Source organism: Rosa rugosa, chromosome 3, assembly GCF_958449725.1.
Source record: "Rosa rugosa chromosome 3, drRosRugo1.1, whole genome shotgun sequence".
In the NCBI taxonomy this organism is placed as follows: Eukaryota; Viridiplantae; Streptophyta; class Magnoliopsida; order Rosales; family Rosaceae; genus Rosa; species Rosa rugosa.
In genome coordinates, this window is record NC_084822.1 from 13,713,956 (window position 1) to 13,741,412 (window position 27,457).

The 27,457-nt window shown below is 38.3% G+C and overlaps 1 protein-coding gene and 3 pseudogenes across 1 annotated transcript; all 4 read right to left on the bottom strand.

Moving 5' to 3' along the window:
- Positions 1-27,457, bottom strand: part of LOC133737273 (probable CoA ligase CCL6) — a 256,961-nt pseudogene that overhangs the window by 221,679 nt on the left and 7,825 nt on the right.
- The window catches only part of LOC133737274 (probable CoA ligase CCL6), a 62,836-nt pseudogene that overhangs the window by 32,972 nt on the left and 2,407 nt on the right, over positions 1-27,457 (bottom strand).
- On the bottom strand, positions 4,925-27,367 carry LOC133740640 (TMV resistance protein N-like). The gene is made up of 4 exons (XM_062168581.1): positions 27,146-27,367; positions 12,796-13,853; positions 11,545-12,652; positions 4,925-5,496 (listed from the first exon to the last, which is right to left on the bottom strand). Exons 2-4 carry the CDS (start codon positions 13,302-13,304, stop codon positions 5,101-5,103), a joined length of 2,013 nt encoding a protein of 670 aa, XP_062024565.1. The 5' UTR covers positions 13,305-13,853; positions 27,146-27,367; the 3' UTR covers positions 4,925-5,100.
- Positions 5,524-9,589, bottom strand: LOC133740642 (disease resistance protein RPV1-like; annotated as a pseudogene).

A 27,457-nucleotide genomic window follows, 5' to 3' on the forward strand; every position in this document is an offset into this window, starting at 1 on the left:
GAAAGATGGTGAATCTCTTGAAGATTATCTCACTAGGCTAACAGATATAGTGAACCAAATGAAAGCTTATGGAGAAACTCTAGATGATAAGAGAGTAGTTCAGAAAATACTTATTAGCTTATCGGAGAAGTTTGATTCCATAGTTTCTGTTATTGATATGACAAAAGATATTGAAACTTTAGGGGTTCAAAAAGTCATTGGTTCTCTAAAAGCCTATGATCAAAGGTTGAATAAGCGTGCTGAAAGTGCAATGGAGAGTGCCTTTCAAACACTTAGCCTTAGTTCAAAGAATTCTGATCAACCTAGTTCTTCTTAAGGCAAAAGTAATGTGCCTAAGAAGAATTGGAAAGGAAAAAACAAGAAGTGGGAAAAGAAGAGCAGCAATGAAGAAAAGGGTAGTTCAAGTTATAGTGCTATGGTGAAATGCAAAACTTGTGGAAAGTTTCACATTGGTGTTTGTTGGTTTAAAGGAAAGCCAAAATGTCAAAACTGTAACAAGTTTGGACATGTGCAAAAGGATTGCGATCTGAACAAGCATCAAGCAAACTTCACCGAAGAGCAAGACAATGATGGCAACATGTTCTTTGCTTGTCAAGCAGCAACTATACCGGAAAATGAAAATGTTTGGTTTGTTGATAGTGGCTGCAACAATCACATGACAGCAAATCAGTCCATTCTTGTGGATATTGATAAATCTGTGATCAAAAGAGTAAAGATGGGCAATGGTGATCTGGTACAAGCAAGAGGAAGAGGAACACTTGTTGTTGAAACAAAGAAAGGAAGAAGATTCATAAGAGAAGTGTTGTTGGTTCCAGAATTGGATCAAAACCTTCTAAGTGTTGGGCAACTTCAAGAGAATGGTTACCCAGTACTTTTTGATGATAATTTGTGCACAATCTATGAAAAGAAAAAGAAAATGCAGATTGTGGCAACCATCAAGATGGAGAAGAACAGAAGTTTTCCTATCTCTTTCAAATATCCAAGCAACATGGCTTTGAAGGTTGATGTTCTAGATGACTCTTGGCTTTGGCATAGGAGGTTTGGGCATCTAAATTTTCAGAGTTTGAAGCAACTACAACAGAGGAATATGGTGCATGGTTTACCAACAATTCAAGAAGCCAATGAAGTGTGTGAAGGTTGTGCCATTGGGAAGCATCATCGAGAATCATTTCCTAAAGGGAAAGCTTGGAGAGCATCTACACCATTAGAGCTTGTCCATACTGATGTGTGTGGTCCAATGAAGACAAAAACTCATGGTGGCAACAGGTACTTCATAACCTTTATTGATGATTTCTCTAGAATGACTTGGGTGTATTTCTTGAGACAAAAATCAGAAGTGTTCACTGTGTTTAAAAAGTTCCAAGTGATGGTGGAAAGGCAAAGTGGGCATCTTATCAAGGTCTTGAGAAGTGATAGAGGTGGTGAATACAACTCAAGGGAGTTTGATAAATTCTGTGGAGACATTGGGCTCCAAAGGCAACTCACAGTGGCCTACACTCCACAACAAAATGGAGTAGCAGAAAGGAAGAATAGAACCATAGTCGAAATGGCTAAGTCTATGCTGCATGAGAAGGGGATGACACATGAATTTTGGGGTGAAGCGGTATACACTGCTGTCTACCTAATGAATAGGTGTCCTACTAAAGCAGTGGAAGATAAAACACCATTTGAAGCATGGAGTGGTAGAAAACCATCAGTGAATCACTTCAAGGTGTTTGGTTCTGTTTGTTTTGCTTATGTTCCAAGAGAGACAAGGCAGAAACTTGATGATACAAGTGAGAAGTGCATTTTTGTGGGTTATAGCACACAAAGCAAAGGATAGACTCTACAATTTGAAGAAAAAGAAGGTGATAATCTGTAGAGATGTTATCTTCAATGAAAAAGCCTCTTGGGATTGGAAGCAAAATGCAGTCCAAAGTCCCAACATTGAAATGGAAGAAGAGGTAGAGAATCAAGAAAATGAAGTTGAAGTTGTTGGAGGAACTCCACAACAAGTGACTCCAATGGGCAGTCCACAATCACAATCATCCGGATCTTCATCACCAAGTTCAACTCCTATAAGAATGAGGGATTTGAATGATGTCTATGCAAGCTGCAATTTCTGTGTCACAGAACCAGAAAACTTTGAAGAAGCAATGCAAGATGAAGCTTGGAAGAAAGCAATGGTTGAAGAGATAAATGTGATTGAGAAGAACAACACATGGGAGCTTGTGAACAGACCAAGTGACAAAGAAGTCATTGGAGTGAAGTGGATTTACAAATCAAAGTTGAATCCAGATGGTTCCATTCAAAGGAACAAAGCAAGGCTGGTTGCAAAAGGGTATGCACAACAACCCGGAATTGATTACAATGAAACATTTGCACCGGTAGCAAGGCTTGATACAATAAGGAGTGTGATCTCCTTAGCAGCTCAAAAAGGTTGGTCTCTACACCAACTTGATGTGAAATCTGCATTCCTAAATGGAGTCCTAAAGGAAGAGGTCTATGTTGATCAACCGGAGGGCTTTGTTGTTAAAGGAGAAGAGATAAAGGTGTACAAGTTGAAGAAAGCTCTTTATGGGTTGAAACAAGCACCTAGAGCATGGTATGGAGAGATTGACTCTTATTTCATTGGGAAAGGCTTTCAAAGAAGCCACAATGAACCTACTCTCTACATCAAGATTGAAGGTAAAACTAACATCCTCATTGTTTCATTATATGTTGATGATTTAGTTTTTACTGGAAGTGATGAGAGTTTGATTAAGAAGTTCAAAGAAGAGATGATGAAAAAATATGGAATGAGTGATTTGGGTCTGCTACATTATTTTCTTGGAATTGAGATTTGTCAGAATGAAGATGGCATATTCATATCTCAAAAGAAGTATGCAAAAACTATCCTAAAAAAGTTTGGGATGGAAGGATGCAATTCTGTTCCTACACCATTGGTGGTTAATGAGAAACTTCAAAAAGAAGATGGAAGCAAAGAAGTGGATGCGTCAATTTATAGAAGCTTAGTTGGGAGCTTATTATACTTGACTGCAACAAGGCCAGACATTATGTACGCTGCAAGTTTACTATCAAGATTCATGCACAAGCCTACTCAAATTCATTTTGGGACAGCAAAGAGGGTACTAAGGTACATTCAAGGTTCAATAGGGCTTGGTATTATGTTTGAAAGAAATGTGGTGCCAAAACTATATGGATTTTGTGATAGTGATTGGGGAGGCAGTGTTGATGATTCAAAGAGTACTTCTGGCTATGCTTTCACTCTTGGAACAGGTGTGTTCTCATGGCAGTCCAAGAAGCAAAAGACAGTTGCTTTGTCTACTGCTGAAGCTAAGTATGTATCAGCATCATTGGCAACTTCTCAAGCAATATGGCTGAGAAGTATCATGGAAGATGTTGGTGAAAAGCAAGGAGAACCTACTCCAATACTTTGTGACAACAAATCTGCAATTGCGATGGCTAAGAATCCGGTGTTTCACAACCGAACCAAGCACATAGCTCGCAAACATCACTTCATCAGAGATGCTGTTGAAGACAATGAAATTGATGTGGTATATTGCAGGACGGAAGATCAAGTAGCTGACATTTTCACCAAGGCATTGTCAAAAGAAAAGTTCCAGTATTTCAGAGAGCTACTGGGAGTCAAGAAACAAAGCATTAAGGGGGAGTGTTAAAGTTAATGCTTTATTCCTTATGTTTTTCTCTTTATGCTTTAACTCAAGTAAAACTCAAGTAGTTGTTGTAAAACCATAATTACTTTGACTTTTGTGTCTAAAGTGTGGTGTATAATATGGCAGCTGCATCTCTAGAAACGTGAGAGAGAATCTGATCAAAAAAATATCAGAACAGAGCAGTGAGCAACAAAGTGTGCTGCAGCCTTTTTCTTTCAATAAAAATCATCTTCTTGCATCTGTGTCTATACCATCACTTCTATATCAAATATATATTGGTGTATGTGTGTGATTGAGTGCAGGAGATAAAGATCAACTGATCTAAGAAGCTAATCAAGGCAACGTACCTGATTGGAGTTGTGAAGAGCAGTTGCATAACAAGGCAGCAAGCTTGGATCAAAGGAGGTGAGTAATAGCTCAACCCCAACATTTGGAACCTCGCTTCTTGAAACTGGAAATGTAATTGTGAATTTGGATTGCTGAGAAGATAGGAGTCGAAAGAAGAGATCAGCGTGCATTTCATCATCATCATCCTTGTTTGCCATCTCAACCAAATTTTGACAGAGTCTCCAGCAATTAGTCAAGTCCATCTTCTCAATCATTATTTGTGATTCTTTACGCTCCAAAATGTTTGACAACTTCGAAATTCTTTCCAATGATACGCAATCCCCCACATCCAACAGGCCAATCCTTGGTGGAAGCTCTGGAATTTCTACGAGCCTCCTGCAGCCGATCAAAGAGAGTCCCGATCAAAGAGAGTCCCGATAAATCAAGTGCAATTAAAGTGGATGCACAATCAAGGGACGCGAGGAAATCAATATTAGATAAATTGCATCGATACGCCCAGAAAGAATGTAGCCAAGGAAGCGCCGAATTGAATTCAGTGTCTGGCTCTGGCTCCAATGAACTGCCTGCACGCCATCTCTTTCTATTCAATAAAGAGTCACGGTTTTCATGTGAAACCTTTGAGTAAGTTGGAAGCACTTCAGACTCCACCTTATTTGGGAATCTTACGAGTTTCGGGCACTCGGAGAATAAAACAAACATTAACTTCTGCAATTCATAAATGCCGCAAGGTAGATCTGTGAGGTTTCCACAATCTCGTATCTCCAACCATTGAAGGCTAATTAGATATCCAATGGATGAAGGCAATGCTTTGATGGCAGTGTGGTCTAGACGCAAGGATGTCATGTATTGCATCTCCCCCTCAATTTCAGGGAAACTCTCCAGCCTTGTGCAGTAGTCGAGATTAATAGATCGGAGGGATCTCCAGTTGACTTCTCCTGGTAGCCTCACAAGGTTAGAGCATATTTCAAGATTCAGGTCAACAAGCTTTTTGAGGGATCTAACCGAAGGGTGAACCTTCTTTAAACTTTTACAATTGCTGAGATCCAGGAACTCTAAGTTTGGGCTTCCAGACAGGTCTGGGCTTTGTGCTAGGAATTTACATCCACTCAAATTTAAGGATTTCAGATTTTCCATACTCTGTCATACCAAAGAAGAAGAAAAAATCAAATGGAAAATTGGTAAGGTATAAAGATTTCAATAAATTAAAGTCTTGAAAATATATAAATACCTCGAAACGTGAGATGCAGCTACGAGGCATATTAAGTTGAATTATATTCTTCATATTAAAATTGCGGGGAAAAAATTTTAGCGAACAGTCACGCCATTCAAGTAACCGCAACTGATTCTGATAGTAATCAACCTTTCCACAAAACCATCCATTGATGTTTATGAAAATTTTAAGATTTCTCATCTTTTTGAAGCATTTAGGATTCAAGCATATCTCATCTGCTGTAGGCATTTTTATCACTATACCTTCAGTTTTACTTGTTCCCTAGTATGAAAAAGGCAATCGTATTAGCAAAATGAGTACTTACATAATAAAAAAAACATGCAGTGTTATTCTTTCTTTAAGAATTCAACAGAAAATCATATAATACATATTACCCGGATATTGATTGTCGAATTAGAATAAACTACACACATAGAGAATCAGCTGACTTGACTCATGTATATATATAAATCTGAGCATATGGAAACTACTTACTATGTTTTTTGTTAGAACATCATGCACATCCTTATGATGCCACAATCTGCTTCGCTCACCAAGCTTTGTAGACTCTTGCCGAGCTATAGCTTTTCCCATCTCTTCTAGCAAATCATGCATGGAAATACAACCATATACATCAACATTTATGAGTGCCTTTTCTTCAAGAACTTCAATACTATGATTGGGGTTGTTGCGGTCACAATCTTGTAGTATATGTATCACAACCCTTGTATTCCTACCTTCGAAGAAACAAGCAATGTCGAGGAAAACTTCTTTCACTGTTTCTTCCAGTCCATCATAACTGACTTTGAGAGTATCTCGAATGTCTTTGGGATGATTTCTTTTATAACCATATAACATAGCTTGCCATTCATGTATAGGTCTACCACATAGATGTGAACCCAAAACTACCACGGCTAACGGAAGGCCATGAGCATATCTAACAATAGTGCTAATCCAGAGTTTCTCATCATCATCATGATTTTTCTTTTTCTTGAAGGCATATAACCTGAAGAGCTCACAACCTTTGTGATCGATCATCCAGTTCCCTGGCCTTGTATATAGGATTGACTTTGTGAGCAGTCAACAAACGCTTATCTCTTGTTGTTATGATAATTCTGCTGCCACAACCAAACCAATCTGATGCTCCGGCTAATGCACGTAGCTGGTCTAATTTATTCACATCATCAAGAACTAAGAGAACCCTTTTATATCTCAACGTTCTACGCAACAAAGTGTTTCCTTCATGAACATTGTTTATTTTCAATTCTTTCTGCCGCACAATGGTAGAGAGAAGAGTATTTTGTAGGTCGACTAAACCTCCATGTTGGTCTGAATATTCTCTAACATTTGCCAAAAAGCAGCTACCATCAAACTTATGGGCAATTGTATTGTAAACAGCTTTGGCAATTGTTGTTTTGCCTATTCCGCCAATTCCCCATATTCCTACCATGCGTACATCACTTCCTTCAACATCTAACATTTTAAGTATATGTTTTACCCGAGAGTCTAGCCCAACTTGACACTTTGGCATATCCAAATAGGTAGGTTCTTTTACTTGTGCAGAAATCTCTTCAACAATTTTATCAATAAATTCATATTCATATCTGCCGTGTTAAAATCAAATGAAACATTTAATAAAACAAACCTTGTTACTTCGAAAAAGAACAGTATTGTATAATAATCACACACCAATAGAAGAACAAAAAACTTATGCTAGATTAAAATGAGTAAAATCAAGTGCATGATATACCCGCCCGAGAAATGCCACCCAGATAAATTTGCTGCTTCTGAAAGAGCTGCTCTCCACCTTAACACCATGTCCATGTCACCTTTGAATCTGCGTTCATACTGTGCAAGTGCCTCACCAAATGTACCTCGTTGGTTTCTTACGTCCGAGGGTTCCACGTTGTAAAAGATTGGCCGAACCATTTGGTTCTTTAATCTTCTACATTCAAGGATATGAACTAGTTCATCCAAACACCACTTGGAGGATGCATAGTTTTCAGAGAACACAATGAGAGAGAGCTTTGATCCTTCAATGGCTCGGAGAAGTGCTTGTGATATTTCCTCTCCTCTTGTAAGCTCATCATCTATGAAGGTGTTGATTCCCTTCTGAAGCAAATTCCAGTACAAATGGCCTGTGAAAGCAGAGCGAGTATCCTCGCCTCTGAAACTCAGAAACACATCGTGTGTGTGTGAACGGGTGGAAAAAGCAGAGGAGAAAGAAGAAGAAGCTCCCAATTGGATGGCCATCGAATCTGGCTTTTTGATTGATTTCAGGCACAGCTCGCTGATGGAATGAAGAAGGAGCAGAAGAGGAAGAGGAAGAAGCTCTCAAAAATAGGTACACTGCATGATCACAGTTTCCTGCTAGCTTGGATCGACGTCAATTTGAAGTCAAGGGCGTGTAAGATGAAACGAAACTACCAAGAAAAAGAGAAGAAGAAAAGGTAAGTGGAAAAAGCAGGAACACATTGTATGTGTATGTGTATGAACGGGTGGAAAAGGCTGGTGAAATGAAGAAGGGGCAGAAGAGGACGAGGGTCTCAGTAGGTGCACTGAGTATTTCGTGTAAGATGAAGCGAAACTACCAAGAAAAAGAAGAAAAGGTAATGGTAGAGGACTGGATCAGTCAAGTCACCACCGACAGAGCATCTTATACTGAGTGGGACTGTGGGAGATATTTTGCCAATGTAATTATTGGTTTCGTTGAAAGGTCGATGCAATTGCCTGTTTGTCACCGACTAGCTCCTGATTTAGTGGTAAAAGTGTAAAACTGTACGTTGTACAAGAATGAAGAAAGGAGGTTAGAAGGTTGTTTGAGTAAGATCCTTTCTAGTAAGATTAATGGGAATATATGTAATGGCATGGCTGTTACAAGCCTGTAAACATCAAACATTAAGCATAAGACTAAAAGGTCACATCCTTTCTAGTAAGATTCAGCCCCAATATATGTAGTTTGAGTTATTCAATACTTCAACCAGTCACAAAATCTGATAAAATGAAAGGAAAAAATCATTACAATTACACTCCATTAATTGGACAATGCATGTGAATAAACTTGATTTCCATATCTTAAATCATGCCTTCAAGTAAATATCACTCTAATCAGAAACCGTAAATATATGTTTGGCATGGTGATCGATTGAAACAATCATGAACTAAACTCTTTACTTCTTGAATGAGGAAATAAATTCAGAAAATGATGCTATAAACTCGGAAAATAGAAAGACCTTGAGATTGGCTATTGGAAGAGAAAACGTCTACAAGTTCATTGATGAGTTTAATGAAGTAGATTTAGTGCACTAGATCAAGCTTCTAAATTACAAATTTAATATTCCTTTCACTGATGCAATTTTGCATTTTTTAGTTACATGGAACCGGGCTAGGGACACTTGTTCAACTCTATCCACACATATGCCATATGGAGAATGCCAACAAAGAGTTGATATTACAAACCAATGTTGAAACACTCCAAAGATATCAAAGAAAGGGAGAATTTGAAAATGTAAACCTGTACTCGTCACACTGGTCCATAGACAATGCCATGCTGCATCAGTAATTACAGCTTTTCGCTCTCCAGTTGTGCATCAGTAAATAATTCTTTGCAGTCAGTCCTCTATTTGGGACGATAATTGTCCCAGAAGTCCTGCAATAGCATTGTTGTTCAGATGTCAGTCCTCCGTTTTGCTGCAAATGTCACATATTATCTCTGAAATGAGGAAATTTTCACAAAAGGAAACGATACCTGATGAAGGTCATCGCCAGAAAGGTTCACTGGAGAGGTTCTCTGCACGGATTAGCTTCATACAAACGTTTTCATTGGGTGGCATTACAAGGTGGACACCACAGCTTTTTATGGAGGACTTAGAGTCCTCATGTTGATAAATAATGACTCGACACGTAAAGGGGGGCAATGGACGCCACATTTCAAGGAAGGGAACATACTGCAGCCACACATGATCCCACTCTCCTGAATGAACACGTTGACAGTAGAGAATTGAAACAAGTACTTCATTGATCTGAATATAGAACGTGAAACTAGTCCAAGGATCTTGCAGCTTTTGATCAACAGCAACACAGAGAGCCAATCCTGCGTTGTCCCATTTGAAATTTGCAAGTGTTTCGATATAAAATTCAAACTGTAGATGCCCCTTGAAATCCATTTGACAGTTGAACCACTTTGGAACCTCGCTTCTTGGAACTGGAAATCTAATTGTGAACTTGGATTGCTGAGAACATAGGAATCGAGAGAAGAGATCAGCGTGCACCTCATCATCATCCTTGTTTGCCATCTCAACCAAATTTTGACAGAGTCTCCAGCAATTAGTCAAGTCCATCTCCTCAATCCTTATTTGTGATTCTTTACGCTCCAAAATGTGATGCAGAACAGATGGCTGCCCAATTTGAAGAACAATTGGATCGTGCTAAAGGAGGAAAACGAAAAGTGACTAGTAGACGCGAAATAGCTCCACGGAGTCCGTTTGGGACGCACCTTACCTTTCCGGAAAGGGAATCGCGCCAGAAATCAAACTCGTCGCCTTGCCACGACCTGTGACCTTTTTCGGGCTTTCGGGGTCGTTTAGGGCCTCAAAACTGCATTTTTCTATTTTCCGGTGTTTTGGTTTTCCTAGTTATTTTCGGGTTGTTTTTGTTTTTACCCATGGGCTTTAGGGTTTCATTGTTAGTCGCTCTAGGGTTTCTTTTCCCATATATAAGCAACCTTAAACGGCTGCAGAACTATCTTTTATCATATAAAATTGAGAGTTTTCTCTTTTATCTCTGGTGGACTCCAGAATCTTTGTTTTAGGTTTATTGCTTGTAAACCTAGGGTTACTTCCGCCCGCGTCAAAATGTTTGACAACTTTGAAATTCTTTCCAATGATACGCAATCCCTCACATCCAACTGGCTAATACTTGGTGGAAGCTCTGGAATTTCTACGAGCCTCCTGCAGCTGCTCAAATTGAGTTTCCTCAAGTTGAAAAATTTGTTGATGATGCATTTGGGAAGAATAACAATGGGGCTTCCTGATAAATCAAGTGCATATAAAGTAGATGCACAATCAAGGGACGCGAGGAAATCAATATTAGACAAATTGCATCGATACGCGGTGAATTCATGTAGCCAAGGAAGCGCCGAATTGAATTCAGTGTCTGGCTCTGGCTCCAATGAATTCAGTATCTTTCTTTTAGATAAAGAGTCACGGTTGTCATGTGCAACCTTTGAGTAAGTTGGAAGCACTTCAGACTCCACCTTATTTGGGAATCTTACGAGTTTTGGGCACTCCGAGAATAAAACAAACATTAACTTCTGCAATTCATAAATGCCGCAAGGTAGATCTGTGAGGTTTCCACAATTATCTAACACCAACGATCCAAGATTAATTAGATATCCAATGGATGAAGGCAATGCTTTGATGGCAGTGTTGGATAGCCTCAAGCGTGTCATGTATTTCATCTCTCCCTCAATTTCAGGGAAACTCTCCAGCCTTGTGCAGTAGTCAAGATTAATGGATCGGAGGGATCTCCAGTTGACTTCTCCTGGTAGCCTCACAAGGTTAGAGCATCTTTCAAGATTCAAGTCAACAAGTTTGTTGAGGGATCCAACCGAAGGGTGAACCTTCTTTAAACTTTTACAATAGCTTAGATCCAGGAACTCTAAGTTTGGGCTTCCAGACAGGTCTGGGCTTTGTGTTAGGAATTTACATCCACTCAAATTTAATGATTTGAGATTTTTCATACTCTGTCATACCAAAGAAGAAGAAAAAATCAAATGAAAAATTAGTAAGGTGTAAAGATTTTAATAAAGTAAAACTCCTGAAAATTTATAATTACCTTGAATCCTTCTCCGAAACGTGAGATGCGGCTCCAAGACATATTAAGTTGAACCAGATTCTTCAAATTAAAATCGGAGGGCAAAGATTGTACCGGATAGTTACACCAATCAAGTAACCGCAACTTATTCGGATAATAATCAACATTTCCACAAAACCTTCCATCGACGTTTATAAAAATTTTAAGATTTCTCATCTCTTTGAAGCATTCAGGACTCAAGCGTATCACATCTGCTGTAGGCATCTTTATCATTATACCTTCAATTTTACTTGTTCCCTAGTATGAAAAAGGCAATCGTATTAGCAAAATGAGTACTTATATAATAAAATGCAAGTTTTTTGAGTTTTATTCTTTCTTTAAGAATTCGACAAAAAATCATATAATACATATTACCCGGATATTGGTTGTCGAATTGGAATAAACTACACACATAGAGAATCACATTGACCTGATTCCATGTATATATGTAAATCTGAGCATATAGGAACTACATACCGTGTTTTCTGTTAGAACCTCCTGCACATCCTTGTGATGCCACAATCTGCTTCGCTCACCGGGCTCTGTAGACTCTTGCTGAACTATATCTTTTCCCATATCTTCTAGCAAATCATGCATCCAAATCTCACCATAACGATCAAAATTTATGAGCGCCTTTTCTTCAAGAACTTTAATACTAAGCTTGGGGTTGTTGCGGTCACAAGCTTCTAGTATCTGTATCACATCATTTACCTTCCAACCTTTGAAGAAACAAGCAATGTCGAGGAAAACTTCTTTCACTATTTCTTCCAGTCCATCATAACTTACTTTGAGAATATCTCGAATGTCTTTGGGAAGATTTCTTTTATAACCATCTAACATAGCTTGCCAGTCATCTATAGGTCTACCATATAGATGTGAACCCAAAATTTCCAGGGCTAACGGAAGGCCTTGAGCATATTCAACGACAGTCCTAACTAAGAGCTTCTCATTGTCATCTAAATTTCTCTTCTTCTTGAAGGCATTTGAACTGAAGAGCTCGCAACCTTCGTGATGATCTAGTTCCCTGGCTTTGTATATAGGATTGACTTCGTGAACAGTCAACAAACGTTTATCTCTTGTTGTTATGATAATTCTGCTGCCACGACCAAACCAATCAGGTGCTCCGGCTAATTTGTCTAACTGGTCCGATTTATTCACATCATCAAGAATCAACAGAATCCTTTTATTCCTCAACCTTTCACGCAACAAATTGATTCCTTCATCAACATTGATTACTTCTGGTTGGCCCCCTAGAATCTTTGAAAGAATAATGTTTTGTAGTTTGACTAAACCTCCATGTTGCTCCGACTCTTCTCTAACTTTTGCCAAAAAGCAGTGACATTCAAACTTACGGACAATTGTATTGTAAACAGCTTTAGCAATTGTTGTCTTCCCTATTCCACCAGTTCCCCACATCCCTACCATACGTACATCACTTCCCCCAACATCTAACATTTCAAGCATTCCTTGTACCCGAGAGTGTATCCCAACTGGACACTTTGCCACATCCAAATAGGTAGGTTCTTTTACTTGTGCAGAAACCTCTTCAACAATTTTCTCGATAAATTCATATTCATATTCATGCCTGTCATGTTAAAATCAAATGAAACATTTAATAAAAACTAAAACCTTGCTACTTCGAAAAAGAGCATAGTATTGTCATAATAATCACACACCAATAAAAGAACAGACAAATTTGCTATAAGTAAGATTAAGTGCATGATGTACCCGCCCGGGAAATGCCACCCAGATAAATTTGCTGCTTCTGAAAGAGCTGCTCTCCATCTTAACACCTTGTTCTTGTCATCTTCAAATCGGCGCTCATGCTCTGCAAGTGCCTCACCAAATGTGCCTGTTTGGTGTCTTACGTCCGAGGGATCCACTTTGTAAAAGATTGGCCAAACCATTTGTTTCTTTGATCTTCTACATCCAAGGATATGAACCAGTTCATCCAAACACCACTTTGAGGATGCATAGTTTTTAGAGAACACAATGAGAGAGTGCTTTGATCCTTCAATGGCTCGGAGAAGTGCTTCTGATATTTCCTTTCCTCTTGGAAGATCATCATCATCTATGAAAGTGTTGATCCCCCTTTGAACCAAATTTCTGTGCAAATGACCTGTAAAATTGTAGCGTGTATCCTCGCCTCTGAAACTCAGAAACACATCGTGTGTGTATGAACGGGTCGAAAAAGGAACAGAAGATAATGAGGAAGAAGCTCTCAATTGGGTGGGCATCGAATCTAGCTTTTTGTTTGATTTCACACTCAGCTCACTGATGGAATGAAGAAGGAGCGGAAGAGGAAGAGGAACAGAAAAGGAACACAGCTCAAAAATATATGGGTACACTGCTTGATCACAGTTTCCTGGTAGCTTCGATCAACGTCAATGTGAAGTCAAGGGCGTGTAAGATGAAACGAAACTGCCAAGAAAAGGAGAAGAAGAAAAGGTAAAGTGGAAAAAGCAGAAACACATTGTATGTGTATGAAGTATGAACGGGTGGAAAAAGCAGGAACGGTTGTTGTTTGACTGCTGGTGAAATGAAGGAGGGGCAGAAGAGAACGAGGCTCCCAGTAGGTGCACTGATCACAGTTTTTCCTGGAAGACGAAGCGAAACTACCAAGAAAAGAAGAAAAGGTAACGGAAGACTCTTCCAGGAAGAGGACTGGATCAGTCAAGTCACCGCCGAATGAGTGGCAGTTGATATTTTGCCAATGCAATTGGTTTGGTTGATAGGTAGATGCAACTGCCAGTTTGTCACCAACTAGCTCTTGATAAGCGGTAAAACTGTAAAAGAATGAAGAAAGAAGCTCATTTAGAAGCAAATCTTAATGAACATGACAACCAAGTGTGTAAGTATATTGGCCCATTGCCATTCAACAAATGATTTCCCATTACGACAAGGAAACCGGAGGTTCAAGAAAAGAGAAAGATTACAAGATCGGATCTTGAAGAAAAGATCAAGCCAAATCGAGTCACTGATCTTGAGTTTAATGTGTATTCATTCCATATCAGTTGGTAAAAATTGATATGCATATCGGTTGTATTGAGTCAATAATCTCTTTGCATTAAAGTGGTTTTTAACGTGCATATCAATTTGAGATCTTGTTTAGGAAAATGTCGATTGCATATTCAAAATGTTTTAAACCTTTCCATGTTTATCTTAATTAATTATTAAGAAAAGATTTGATTGAGGGGGAGTTCTTCTCCCTTATAAAAAGGTTTCAAAACTAAAGTTTGAGTGGGGTTTTTGACGGCATAAATTGTTTTCTATTGGACTACTTGGTTTGTTCAAATCGTTTTCTAAAAACCCTCTTTACTTGTTTCATGTGTGATATTGCATAATCATTCATACTCACTCTCAAGATCAGTGATTCATTTGAGAGAAAGGAAGGTTGAAGATTGATTGCCTAGAATGTTGGATTAAGAGTTAGAACAATTATAAATCAAGTTAGCATTGGTTGATAAGTGAAAGTGATTGTTATGAACAACACTACTTGTATATTGTAAACTCCTTTGATTAATATTGGATTGTTTTTCGTGTTGGCTACGTTAAAAGCCACGCAGTGAAGTTTCCTCAGTGGAGAGGTTTACACTGCGTTAGCAAATCTTGGTGTCGTGTATCGTACTTTCTTTGGTTAATTTCATTGAGATAAAATATTTTATCAATACCTGTTCCATCTAGTATTTTCAATTGGCATCAGAGCGGGTTCTAGAACTCTCTAGAGATCCCAGGAAAGATGGAACATTCACGTGATAGGGCTGCTGGGGGATCTATAAATAGTCCTCCATGGTTCGAAGGTGGATGTGAAAAATATACTCAATGGAAGATTTACATGAAGTCATACCTCTATGCTCAAGATGAACACGTGTGGAACATCGTAGAAAATGGCTGGAATGTACCTATGGCAAAAGCAAAAGAAGAAGGCTCTTCCACTGCCACTCCCAAACCAAGGAAGGACTGGACTGAGGAAGAAGTTCGTGACTTGCAAGCAGATTTCAAGGCTAAGAACAGCATCTTCACAGCCCTATCGGAGCGAGAAAAACTGAGGATAAGTCATTGTGATACTGCCAAGCAGGCATGGGATCTCCTACAGACTACCTACGAAGGAAATAAAAAGGTACGTGCACAGAAACTGCAAGCACTAATTTTTGAATTCGAAACCATGACCATGGCAGATGATGAAACCGTGGACGACTTCCATGGTAGAATTCTTAAGATTTCCGGTCAGTGTCGCAGTCTAGGAGCACCTTTTGATGAAGATAAAATAGTCAAAAAGATACTCAGGGCTCTGCCAGAAAAATTTCACTCAAAAGTCACTAGCATAGAGGACTCTTTTGATATAGATGATTATCCACTTGATGAGCTCATCGGAAATTTGAAAACCTATGAGATGAGGTTAAAACCTGAGAAGAAAAACAAGGGTGTAGCTTTCAAAGCTGTGAAAGAAATTGAAGAGGAAGAAGGATCGCTGGACCTAGCTCTACTGACAAAGGAATTCAAAAAATTTCTCAAAAGCAAGAACTCCTCTAAAAACGCAAATGCTCCCAGAAGGAATAACTATACTGGCAGTGGTAGCAACAATGACTACAATGGTAAGAGTGGAAGAGGAAGCTTCAAAGGAAATCAATCAGGAAAACCAAAGTGCTATGAATGTGGTGGTTTTGGTCATATATCTACTGACTGTGGAAATAGGAAGCTTGGAAACAGCAACAACAAGTCTCTCCTTTCAACTTGGAGTGATGATGAATCTCAAGAAATTGAAAATGTGGCCCTTGTATCATCACTGTTGCCTGATTCTGAAAGTGACGAGTATTTCTCTGATGATGATGAAACAAATGTCCGCTGCAAACAACTCTACAAAGCTTCAAAGGCTACTCTGATTAGAAACTTGAGCTTGGAAAAAGAAGTAGACTTCCTGAGAACTGAAAAAGAAAAGGTGGAGCATCTATTCGAATCCTCACAATCTGCATGGAAGTTGGAGAAAAGCAAATTCTTGAGTGAATCAGCAGATCCACAAAGTGACCAAGAGATACTGACGTGGAAGACTGAAAAGAATGAGTTTCTCAACAGGATCAAACTACTAGAGCTGGATGTTAAAGGACAAAGAGCCTTGAACTTGGAATTGTTGGCGAAAAATGAGTCTCTTCAACACGAGTTAAAATTAACTCAAGAAAGATACATCAAGTTCGATATCAGTTCCACTTCCATGTCCAAGTTGCTCGGATCAGGAAAAGCTCCTCATGATACATGTGGGCTAGGATACACTGGAGAAAATTCCAAAAGCACCAAGTTCGTACGAGCCTCAAAACCATCTGTAGAGCAGAAAGATGTCTCCATTGATGATCATGTCAATAACATAAAGGAAGGTAATTCAAACCAACACCTTCAGGTAAAACTTGACCAAGAATCCCCCACTGGTCAACCCAGGTACGCAAACCCTAGAACCTTTATTCCTACTTGTCATCACTGTGGTAAGATTGGCCATATCAGACCTAGGTGTAATGAACGGTTTTCAAACTTAAAATTCTCTCAAGAAAAATGTACTGTTGAAACCCTACAGGTTGAGCTTAAAGAACAAAAGGAACTTATTAACAAATTAATTGAAATTGTTTCTAAGAAGAATCCTCAAGCTGAAAGAAGAAAAGATGTCTGGACCAGAAAAATTGAAAGCAAAAATCATAGGTCCCTTGTTAATGAAACTGATGATACATGTCTTTTTGTTTGTACTAGCCAAACTCATCAACGCTCTCACATTGAGGCAACTTGTTTAGTAGCTTTAACTGCATTAGCAGACAAGCGACGAGATTTTTGGTATGTAGACAGTGGTTGCTCAAGACACATGACTGGAGACAAAACCTGGTTTACTTCATTTGAGGATGAAAATACCACTAGATCAGTCACGTTTGGAGATGGGAGGAAAGCTAACATTCTAGCTCGAGGTACAGTAAACACTCCAGGTATACCTAACCTTAAAAATGTGTTATTCGTTGAAGGATTAACTGCAAATCTGATTAGCGTCAGCCATTTGGCTGACGACTATGAAGATGTCTGGTTTAACAAACAGAGATGTTTGGTCCTAAATCAGAAAGGAGAAAGTATCATGGGAGGTAAGAGATCTGTCGATAACTGTTACCACATTCAAGCTAATGAATCTTCTAGTTTGCAGTCTTGTTTGTCTGTTAAATCCACAGAGGAAACCTTTGAAATTTGGCACAGAAGGATGGGACATGTCAACTATCAGGACTTGCTGAAATTATCTTCCAAACAATGTGTCCGAGGCTTGCCAAATTTAAAAGGTAAAACTGACAAGATGTGTGGAGACTGCAAGGTGGGAAAGCAAACTAAGGCACCTCACAGAGTGATAAATTCTGCAACAACCACACAAGTATTGGAGCTATTACACATGGATCTCATGGGACCAGCTCAATCTGAAAGTCTTAGAGGTAAGAGCTACATACTAGTGGTTGTGGATGATTTCTCAAGATACATCTGGGTAAACTTCTTAAAAGACAAAACTGAAACGTTTGAGTCCTTTAAGAATTTGAGTCAAAAATTAATCATTGAGAAACAGTCATCTAATAACTGCTTAGTGAGAATAAGATCAGATAATGGAACTGAATTTAAAAATGCCTCTTTTTCTAACTACTGTCATGAGCTTGGTGTGTCACATGAGTTCTCAACTCCAATCACTCCTCAACAAAATGGGATAGTGGAAAGGAAAAATAGGGTATTGCTAGACATGGCTCGAGTAATGCTACATGCTGCAGGTTTAAGCACAAACTTTTGGGCTGAGGCGATTAGCACTGCTTGCTATACAATAAATAGAGTATTCCTCAGACCAGGTACTGATCAAACTGCCTACGAGCTGTGGAAAGGTAAGAAGCCAAATGTTGGACACTTTCATGTGTTTGGCAGTCCTTGCTACATTCTACGAGATAGAGAGCACCTTGGTAAGTTTGATGCTAGAAGTGATGATGGGGTGTTCTTGGGGTATTCTCTGAACAGTAGAGCGTATAGGGTTTACAATAAAAGAACTCGTGTTGTGATGGAATCCATTAATGTTTCTATTGATGATCAATGTGTGAAACAGGACGTAACATTTGCAGATACCTCACCCTTCTCGGTCACACCATCACAGAATACTGAAACATCATCTGAGGAAGAGGAAGAGGAAATCCATGACAACATTTTTGAACCAGCTCCCACCCAAAGAAGAGGGTTCAAGCAAGTTCAAAAAGACCACTCCACTCAAGATATCATCGGCAATCTAACAGATGGTCCGATAACAAGGAGAAAGGCTGCAGTTCAGGTAAGTTCCTCCGAGGTAAGTGAAGAAAATGTATTATTGTGTTTTATTACCGAAAATTTGGTAAGCATGAACATTATATCTCATTTTGGTTTTATGTCCATCGTTGAACCAAAAAATATTAAAGCAGCTTTGTTGGATGATAACTAGATTAGCGCTATGCAGGATGAACTGAATCAGTTTACTAGGAATGATGTATGGTACCTAGTACCACGACCTAGTAAGTGCAATGTTATAGGAACTAAGTGGATTTTCAGAAATAAAAGTGATGAAAAAGGAAACGTGATTAGGAATAAAGCCAGACTAGTTGCTCAGGGATATTCACAGGTTGAAGGACTTGACTTTGACGAGACATTTGCTCCTGTAGCTAGGTTGGAATCTGTTAGATTACTCCTATCCATTGCTTGTCATCTCCGGTTCAAATTGTTTCAAATGGATGTCAAAACTGCCTTTCTGAATGGATTTCTTCAAGAGAAAGTTTATGTAGAACAGCCCCTCGGTTTCCAAGATCCACACAACTTAGATCATGTCTACCGGCTCAAGAAAGCCCTGTATGGGCTAAAGCAGGCTCCTCGAGCCTGGTATGAGAGGCTATCCACTCATCTTGTGGGAAAAGGGTATACTAGAGGATCCATAGATAAAACATTGTTTGTGAAACGAACCAAAAATGACATTATCATTGCCCAAGTGTATGTTGATGACATTGTGTTTGGTTCCACCTCTAAATATCTTGTCAAAGAATTTCAATCTGTCATGGAAAGTGAATTTGAAATGAGCATGTGTGGTGAACTAACATTTTTTCTTGGATTGCAAGTAAAGCAGATAGACACATGTTTGTTTCTCTCTCAATCAAAATACGCTGAGAACCTGATCAAGAAATTCGGTCTTGCTTCCAAGAAGACAGTGACCAATCCCATGAGTACAACTGCCAAGTTGAGCGAAGATCATGAAGGAAAATCAGTTGATCCTACTCTCTATCGAAGTATGATCGGGAGTTTGCTCTATCTCACTGCCAGCAGACCTGACATCTCTTACAGTGTGGGAGTGTGTGCTCGTTTTCAAGCTAACCCTAAAGAATCACACATGGAAGCTGTCAAAAGAATCATCAGATATATCTCAGGTACAATTGACTGTGGCATTTTCTATACCTTTGACACTAACGTAGAAATTGCAGGATATTCTGACGCTGACTGGGGAGGAAACTTAAAGGACAGAAAAAGCACTTCAGGGGGATGTTTCTTCATAGGCAACAATCTGGTTGCCTGGCACAGCAAGAAACAAAATTGCATCTCTCTTTCTACTGCAGAAGCTGAGTATGTTGCAGCTGGGAGTTGTTGCACGCAAATGCTTTGGATGAAGCAAATGCTTCATGATTATGGCATCCCTCAAGGTAAGTTGTCTATCTTTTGTGACAACACTAGTGCTATCAACATCACCAAGAATCCTGTTCAACACTCTCGAACAAAGCACATTGATCTTCGATATCATTTTATTAGGGATTTGGTTGAACAAAACATACTTGAGTTAAGCTTTGTACCCACTGAGAATCAACTTGCTGATTTGTTTACTAAGCCTCTTGACACTGCTAGGTTTGAGATGTTGAGAAATGCACTAGGGATATGTTCTAAACATTGATGCACAAGAATGACTGTCCACTATTGATTGAGAAAATTTTGATCCTAGTATCCCTTGACCACAATCACTAGTGAATTGTACATATTTTCAGCTATACTTTGTTGTCATGCCTTATTCTGGACAAATAAAATTGTGTACTCATGTTTAGTCACTGAATCACGTGACCTTACTATGCACCTTCACTTATAGCCTATGTGGGGGCATGCTTTGTGTTTCCTGTCAAAAGAGATTCGGTGAAGTAGAGGAACTGCTTAAAATGCTCAAATGATTCATTCCCTCTTCTCAAAGTAATCAGGTCCTAGTTGTGGTGAACTTTCTAGGGTTTGTAAAAAACGAGAATGGATAACTATATCCTATCTCTCCGAGTAATCAGGCCTTAGTTGTGGTGAACTTTCTAAGGTTTGCAAGAAACGAGTTGGTGAGTGATCTTTGCACGTAAAATAAAATATTGCTGACAACTACTCGAGACTCTCTCCATGGAGCATCCTTGTTATGTTTAGTACCCTAAGAACATCTGTTCTGGGAGTTGCTAAGAAGATTCTTGTTACATGAGTTCAAATTGTCACAAAATAAAAGCAATCAATGACTCAAATCAAATCCGTGCTTGGGAACAATGTTTCCTCCTCCTTCTAAAGGAAATATCATGAGCTTGGTGTACATGGTTCGTTTTCCTACTTCACTCCTTCTCTCTGTCATTAAACTTATTTCTAAGCCCCACATACTGGTTATACTCACTTTTATCACAGCGTTATTCCCTATGGTCTGAATATGAGTACCAATCCTTTTTGTTGATAGAATACATCATGCTTCGTGCTCTGAACTATGTTCCTTTCACTACGTGATTTGTGCTTTCTGTGATTGAACTATGCTATATTTTCTCTCTTCAATATGACAAATGCATTCATTGCCTTGATACTTAGCAAAGGAAACGATCATGTGATATAATTGCAGATTATGGGAATATTTTTGACTCCTCGTTTCCTTTCCTTGCTTGCCCTCTGGCTGCTCTTAATTTCCATAATGATTATGCCTAAGTTGAGGGGGAGAAGTTCTCTGCATGCGTATATCTAGGAAAAATAAATTGTCATAACTTCTCTCTTCAATTGAGACGCTATCCCAATAGGTGTGTTCCTTGGTTTTCCCTAAACCTAACTCTTCAATATATAGCCTCTCTTGTCTCCCTCGGATTTTATTCTTGGTTGTCTCTGTGTGCAGGTTCATTCACTACCTGGTTTCTCTCACCATGGTTTGCACAAAACAAACCACTCGATTTGGAGGACATCGCCGCCTGCCTCCTCCAGAAGAAAGCCGTCAGGCCGCTGCCAGAGCCGGGATTCTCCATCCCGGCATGCACCGTGTACGCAGTCGGAGTCCTCCTCCTCGCCCATCCTCTTCAAATACATCTTCTGCTGCTCCTCCTCCTGTCTCTCTGGAGACTCTTCGTGACCAGATGTTGGTGGCTGACTGGCGAATTGCTTGTCTCACGACGGACATAGACGACATGCATTCTCTTCTGGTTCGTACTCGTCATGCTCTGACCACCCTCACACAGGAGATCCGGAACATGCAGCGCCACCCTCCCGGGTTTGACGCCATGCAGGAGCCTGTTGCACCGGAGGAGAGCTCGGATTCCATGGATGAAGAGGAGTTTCTAGACAACGTCACCAGGCTTTGTGAGGAATTTGACGTGCCTTCCCATTCAAAGGGGGAGAAGTAACAACTCTTTTAATTTTTCTGCTATTTATGTTTTCTGCAGTTTAATTTCTATCAAACAATGTTTATTTTTTCTTGTTGGGTTGTAAGTGCATAAGCACAGACTATTTGTTGTTGGATGCTTGCTATTATTAGATAATATTGTTTTGTTTTGGCAACTTGGATCTGGAAAAGGATGGAAACTGATTCCTTAATCCAAGTAGCACCCTTTGTTTAGTAATTAGTGTTTATCTGTGAAAACTAACATGCAGGACAAAAAGATGGAAAAATCATGTGTTGAATGGGAATGCCCAAAGGGGGAGATTGTAAGTATATTGGCCCATTGCCATTCAACAAATGATTTCTCATTACGACAAGGAAACCGGAGCTTCAAGAAAAGAGAAAGATTACAAGATCGGATCTTGAAGAAAAGATCAAGCCAAATCGAGTCACTGATCTTGAGTTTAATGTGTATTCATTCCATATCAGTTGGTATAAATTGATATGCATATCGGTTGTATTGAGTCAATAATCTCTTTGCATTAAAGTGGTTTTTAACGTGCATATCAATTTGAGATCTTGTTTAGGAAAATGTCGATTGCATATTCAAAAACTGTTTTAAACCTTTCCATGTTTATCTTAATTAATTATTAAGAAAAGATTTGATTGAGGGGGAGTTCTTCTCCCTTATAAAAAGGTTTCAAAACTAAAGTTTGAGTGGGGTTTTTGACGGCATAAATTGTTTTCTATTGGACTACTTGGTTTGTTCAAATCGTTTTCTAAAAACCCTCTTTACTTGTTTCATGTGTGATATTGCATAATCATTCATACTCACTCTCAAGAGCAGTGATTCATTTGAGAGAAAGGAAGGTTGAAGATTGATTGCCTAGAATGTTGGATTAAGAGTTAGAACAATTATAAATCAAGTTAGCATTGGTTGCTAAGTGAAAGTGATTGTTATGAACAACACTACTTGTATATTGTAAACTCCTTTGATTAATATTGGATTGTTTTTCGTGTTGGCTACGTTAAAAGCCACGCAGTGAAGTTTCCTCAGTGGAGAGGTTTACACTGCGTTAGCAAATCTTCGTGTCGTGTATCGTACTTTCTTTGGTTAATTTCATTGAGATAAAATATTTTATCAATACATGTTCCATCTAGTATTTTCAAAGTGAGATTGGTTATTGAGAGTTTGTAAAATGAGAGACGACACATTTGTATATCGACCGGTGGAAGGAGGACTCATTGCTTTCTTCTTTTTCGAGAAACATGACAGAAGTACTTTTATTTTTTATTATTCCAATACCTATATTTAATTCGGTGTGGATTTAAAATACTTGCTCCATTATTGATTATAAAATACTAATTTTATTGTTGATTTTTTTTCTTTTCTGAGAATAAAACTTTAGTATTGATTACTTAACCCATACTTTTATAAAATTAAGTTCACTGCTACCTGCTGGTTAAAGCGAAACAGTTGGTTAAAGACATATTTATGTAGCTCTAATTTCACAATTGTCAAGTCTTTTGTTAATTTTGACCTTACGGTTTCAGAAGTTGTCCCCAAAAAATAGAAGAGAGAGTGAACCAGTTGGTCTTTCACACATGATTTTAATCGCTTTCGGAGTAAGTAGCACACTAATTTCATCATCTGAAATGATCAACTGAATGTTACACCTCCTTCTTAAATGCAAGCGCAACATTTGGGACCAACACGAATTCTAGAATAAACAAGAAATATTTTATCTTGGATGAAAGAATAAACATTAAAATTTCATACGATCTTTACTTATCTATACACAAACTTAGAACAAATGTCAATATGGGTAAATCCCCGCTAGATATTCTTTTACAGTCATATGTAGTTTTTCATCAACAAAAGATCAGGCAATCGAAATTTTGGGAAAGTGATGTAGTTAGATTTATCCAATAGTTGCTTCCAGCTCTGTTCTTATACTTTTGCACCCTTTGCTCCACTACAAAGTTTTTCAACTTGGTCCTGCAGATGATATAATTCAACACACATATTTAGGATTAACTTATCAAAGTTCCAACCTTTTCTTATCTAAGTAGAAATCATACCTTGTAATATTTGAGTAATTGCGGTCTTTTCAGTTTGAAAGTTGGAGTCATGAGAACCCTCTCTATGTCAAAGGGGTTTGGCTCCAAATGAACTGCTTTTAACAACTCAAACCCTCGAAGCTGCAATAAAAATGTCTTTTAAGTCAGATGACTAAACTTAAGCAGCATAGCATGAAACAGGGATGGAGCACATACTTGCTGTTTCTGACCCATACTATTGAGCTCATCCAAAATGTATTTTCTTGCCTTCATCTTTTGACACAATGATTTGTAGTCATCAGTCAAATGATGCACAGCTGTCAAGTCCTCCAAGGCCTTTCTGTCAGGAACAACCACAGCAACAAGAAATGACTCGAAGCTGTTCCCATAAACCCAAATCTGTCGACTAGACGAAAGTTAAGTGTTAAGATATCCGTCTGTAACTTCAGAAAACATGAAAGAAGGTGAAGGACACTAGCAAAAAATTCAAATGTGGCACAAAGATGAACACAATCCCAACCATAGGATAAACATTGCCAGTGGACGTAAAACAGCCACCACAGCTTTCAGTAAGGCCTACAATATTTAACAAACTGATGAACTCTAGTTCTCTTCGTTTCATATATATCTGCTTCTGATGTGTTGTGGTAGCTGATTTAGAAAATTAAGGTAATTTGAATGAGTACAACAGCATCCATACCCGACATCTCAAAGGTCGAACACATATATCACGTATTAAGGTGAGAAAGCACAGTGAGTTGAATACTTATGCTCGTATAATTTCCTGAATCTTCACTATGATTTAATTGATTATATGTTATATACATTATGATATGCAGTCAACCATACCATATCCTTGTGATAAAGTGCTGCAGCTGGTGACCCTCAAAAATTCCTCCACATGCCTGGGCAAAGATGCAGAACCAGACAACATTATACGAATTCGTCCTCCTAATGTTTGTTTTATCTACCACAAGTAACACAGTTTGTTAGAATGTAACTCATAAAATAGAAGTAATGCGTTGTTCGAATGTAAAACCAGATATTTCAAGAATGAAAAGGTGAAGGATAGAATGACTGACCTTGTTAAATACAAGCTTGTCCAAGAGAGGTGCTGCTTTTTCTCCAGATTTGCCAACTTGCTGGCATACATATATTAATTAGTTTATGGTAGGAATACAAATGCAAACAAAAAAGGAGGTCGAGTGAGACGTACTAGTTATATGCATACTGGAAAAGGGTCTTCCTAAGCACACCACCAGATGAAACTTTACTAGCAGTACCTTCGGGAACAATATTTAAGCCAAATATTAACAACAAAGAACTTCAAGGACATACATCTATACAATTCAAATTGATGAATCTGTTTTACCAGTGTATATACGATCATAATCTCAAGGAACCCCACAAAACATAGTAGGCTTTAGTTCCTGAAGGTCATCCGGTAAAAACCTGGCATCCTGCAAGTCCAATGGCAATCACATTGGACAGATATTGAAGTTGGTACGTAAGGAAGAGAATACCAATCAAGTTTAATAAGGAAACTAAAGAAAAAGAACAGAGCAAGAATGACACATATATTTACGCCTCGCCAGAAGCCTATTGAGGATCCTTTGTAGATGCAATAGCTCTCGATTATTTGGTCATATATATATAGGCCAACGGGAGAAACAAAAAATATGAATCTTCTTCTGTACACTGTAATACAATTTATTTTATGTCAGTAGTCAATATTATTGCCATCAGGGAAATGTCAAATTGTTAATTGAGTTCAGTAACTAAACTTCATAAAAATATATAATCCTTAACCACCTATTGGTAATACTTCATCTGCGTTACTTTGGAAAAAAAAATATATATGAACTACAAAACAAATCTGCAAATAAGCATCTTTCAGAGGATGACTTTACTCAAAATTGTATGTACCCTTAGTTCAATTAGTTGGTAGAAAATCTGTAATTTGATGGCCAACCACAAAGCTTTCAGCATAATTTGATCTAATATGGATCCAACGTCTGTCAAAATGAAAGTATAAATTTCCCCTAGTTGAGGGTTACAGTACAACCCCCAACTTTTATCAATCATGTCTTGGCAATAGCAACACGTCTTGAAGATGTTACTATAAACTATAACTGCTTGCTAAATTGGATTGCATCTGCATGATTTAGATTTTTGTCTGCATAAAAGCATTTAAACAGGCACCACATATATGTATGGAAACAGAATAAGGATCGCAATTTTCATTTAATAATGAGGAAATAATTTCATATTGATGATGCTACAAAATCCAAAATAAAATCGGCCTTGTATTGGCCTTTTCAGTGACAAAACTACTAAATCTCCATGACCAAAACATGTTCTCTGCAAGTCTATTTGCCTCTTGACATATAAATGAGGTACATTTATGCTTCAAAACTATGCAATAGACCAAACATAGGTACAGGACCTGGTGAAAATTAATCACCAGATTACACCCCCAAACAACTCGGGACAAGTTACAGGAGCTATTCTGCCTCTCTTATTTTTTTTAGAGAGGTAGAGTAAGCATTAATTCAGAAACATCAAGATAGAATAAAAAGCTAAAAAAATTGAAGATGTTAACTGTGTCAAGTTATTTACCACTCTATCTGTTAGGAAAAGTATATGTCTGTTGACAATACTTCTGACATTAATGCACCTCAATCAACAAGGCACCCCAATGTTCTACATAAGTTACTTACCTCTACATCAGGTCAATCAAACGAAAATATTGTCCTTCAATCCTTAACAAATTCAGTTCGTCATAGCCCAAACTCTGATATTACTTTGGTTCTCAACAGATTCACACTAAAATATTGTCCTTCAAATCTCAACAAATTCAGTTCGTCCAAGCCCAAACTCTGATATTACTTTGGTTCCCATTGACTCATAAAGTCTTCCATCAATAAATAGCTACAGATCTGAGATGTCATAATAGTTCAGAACTCTTAGTTTCCTCTCTTTGCGAATCTTGATTGAAATCAAATTGAGTCTGAGATTTTATGATAGTTAAGGACTAGTAGTACATTATTCCACTAAAAATAAAAAGGTCCAATAAGGACTTATGAGACCAATAGTGTCTACATCTCTGATATGCCCAATAAACAGAGTAAAAGCGAATAATATAAGCATTTGTTTTACTGTAAACCATAGCAATAAAGTAACACCTAGTACTCATAGTTTCCAACACCTGCTTATCTTACTGGAAAGTTTTCCGTATTCTGTGGTAAAGTTGGACGAGACTGGTTGCCTCAGAAACACACTTGACCACAAGGACAAATCAATAATATCCAAAGCAACCAAGCAAATTGGTAAACAAAATTGATAATTGGGGGAAAACAGTCTCAGTATTCTATTACTGACCTTTTTAAACTCAAGCTTGTGCTTTGTCTTGTGGAAGAGACTTCTTCAGATACACCAACTTCTTGTTATTTAAACCTTTCAGTAGCTTAGAATAAGACTGCCAATGAAAATGCCAACTGATGAGCTGCCTAACTTATATGTATATTGGAACAGGGTATGGTTCTACCGGAGGAAACTCTATTCGCAATACCTGCAGGAACAAATTTAGGCATAAATTTTACGATAGCATTTGGTCCTTAGACAATGCTTTACCAACATTGCTGCATTAGTACTAATTACAGCCTTCCAATCTCCAGATGTGCATCAGTATAT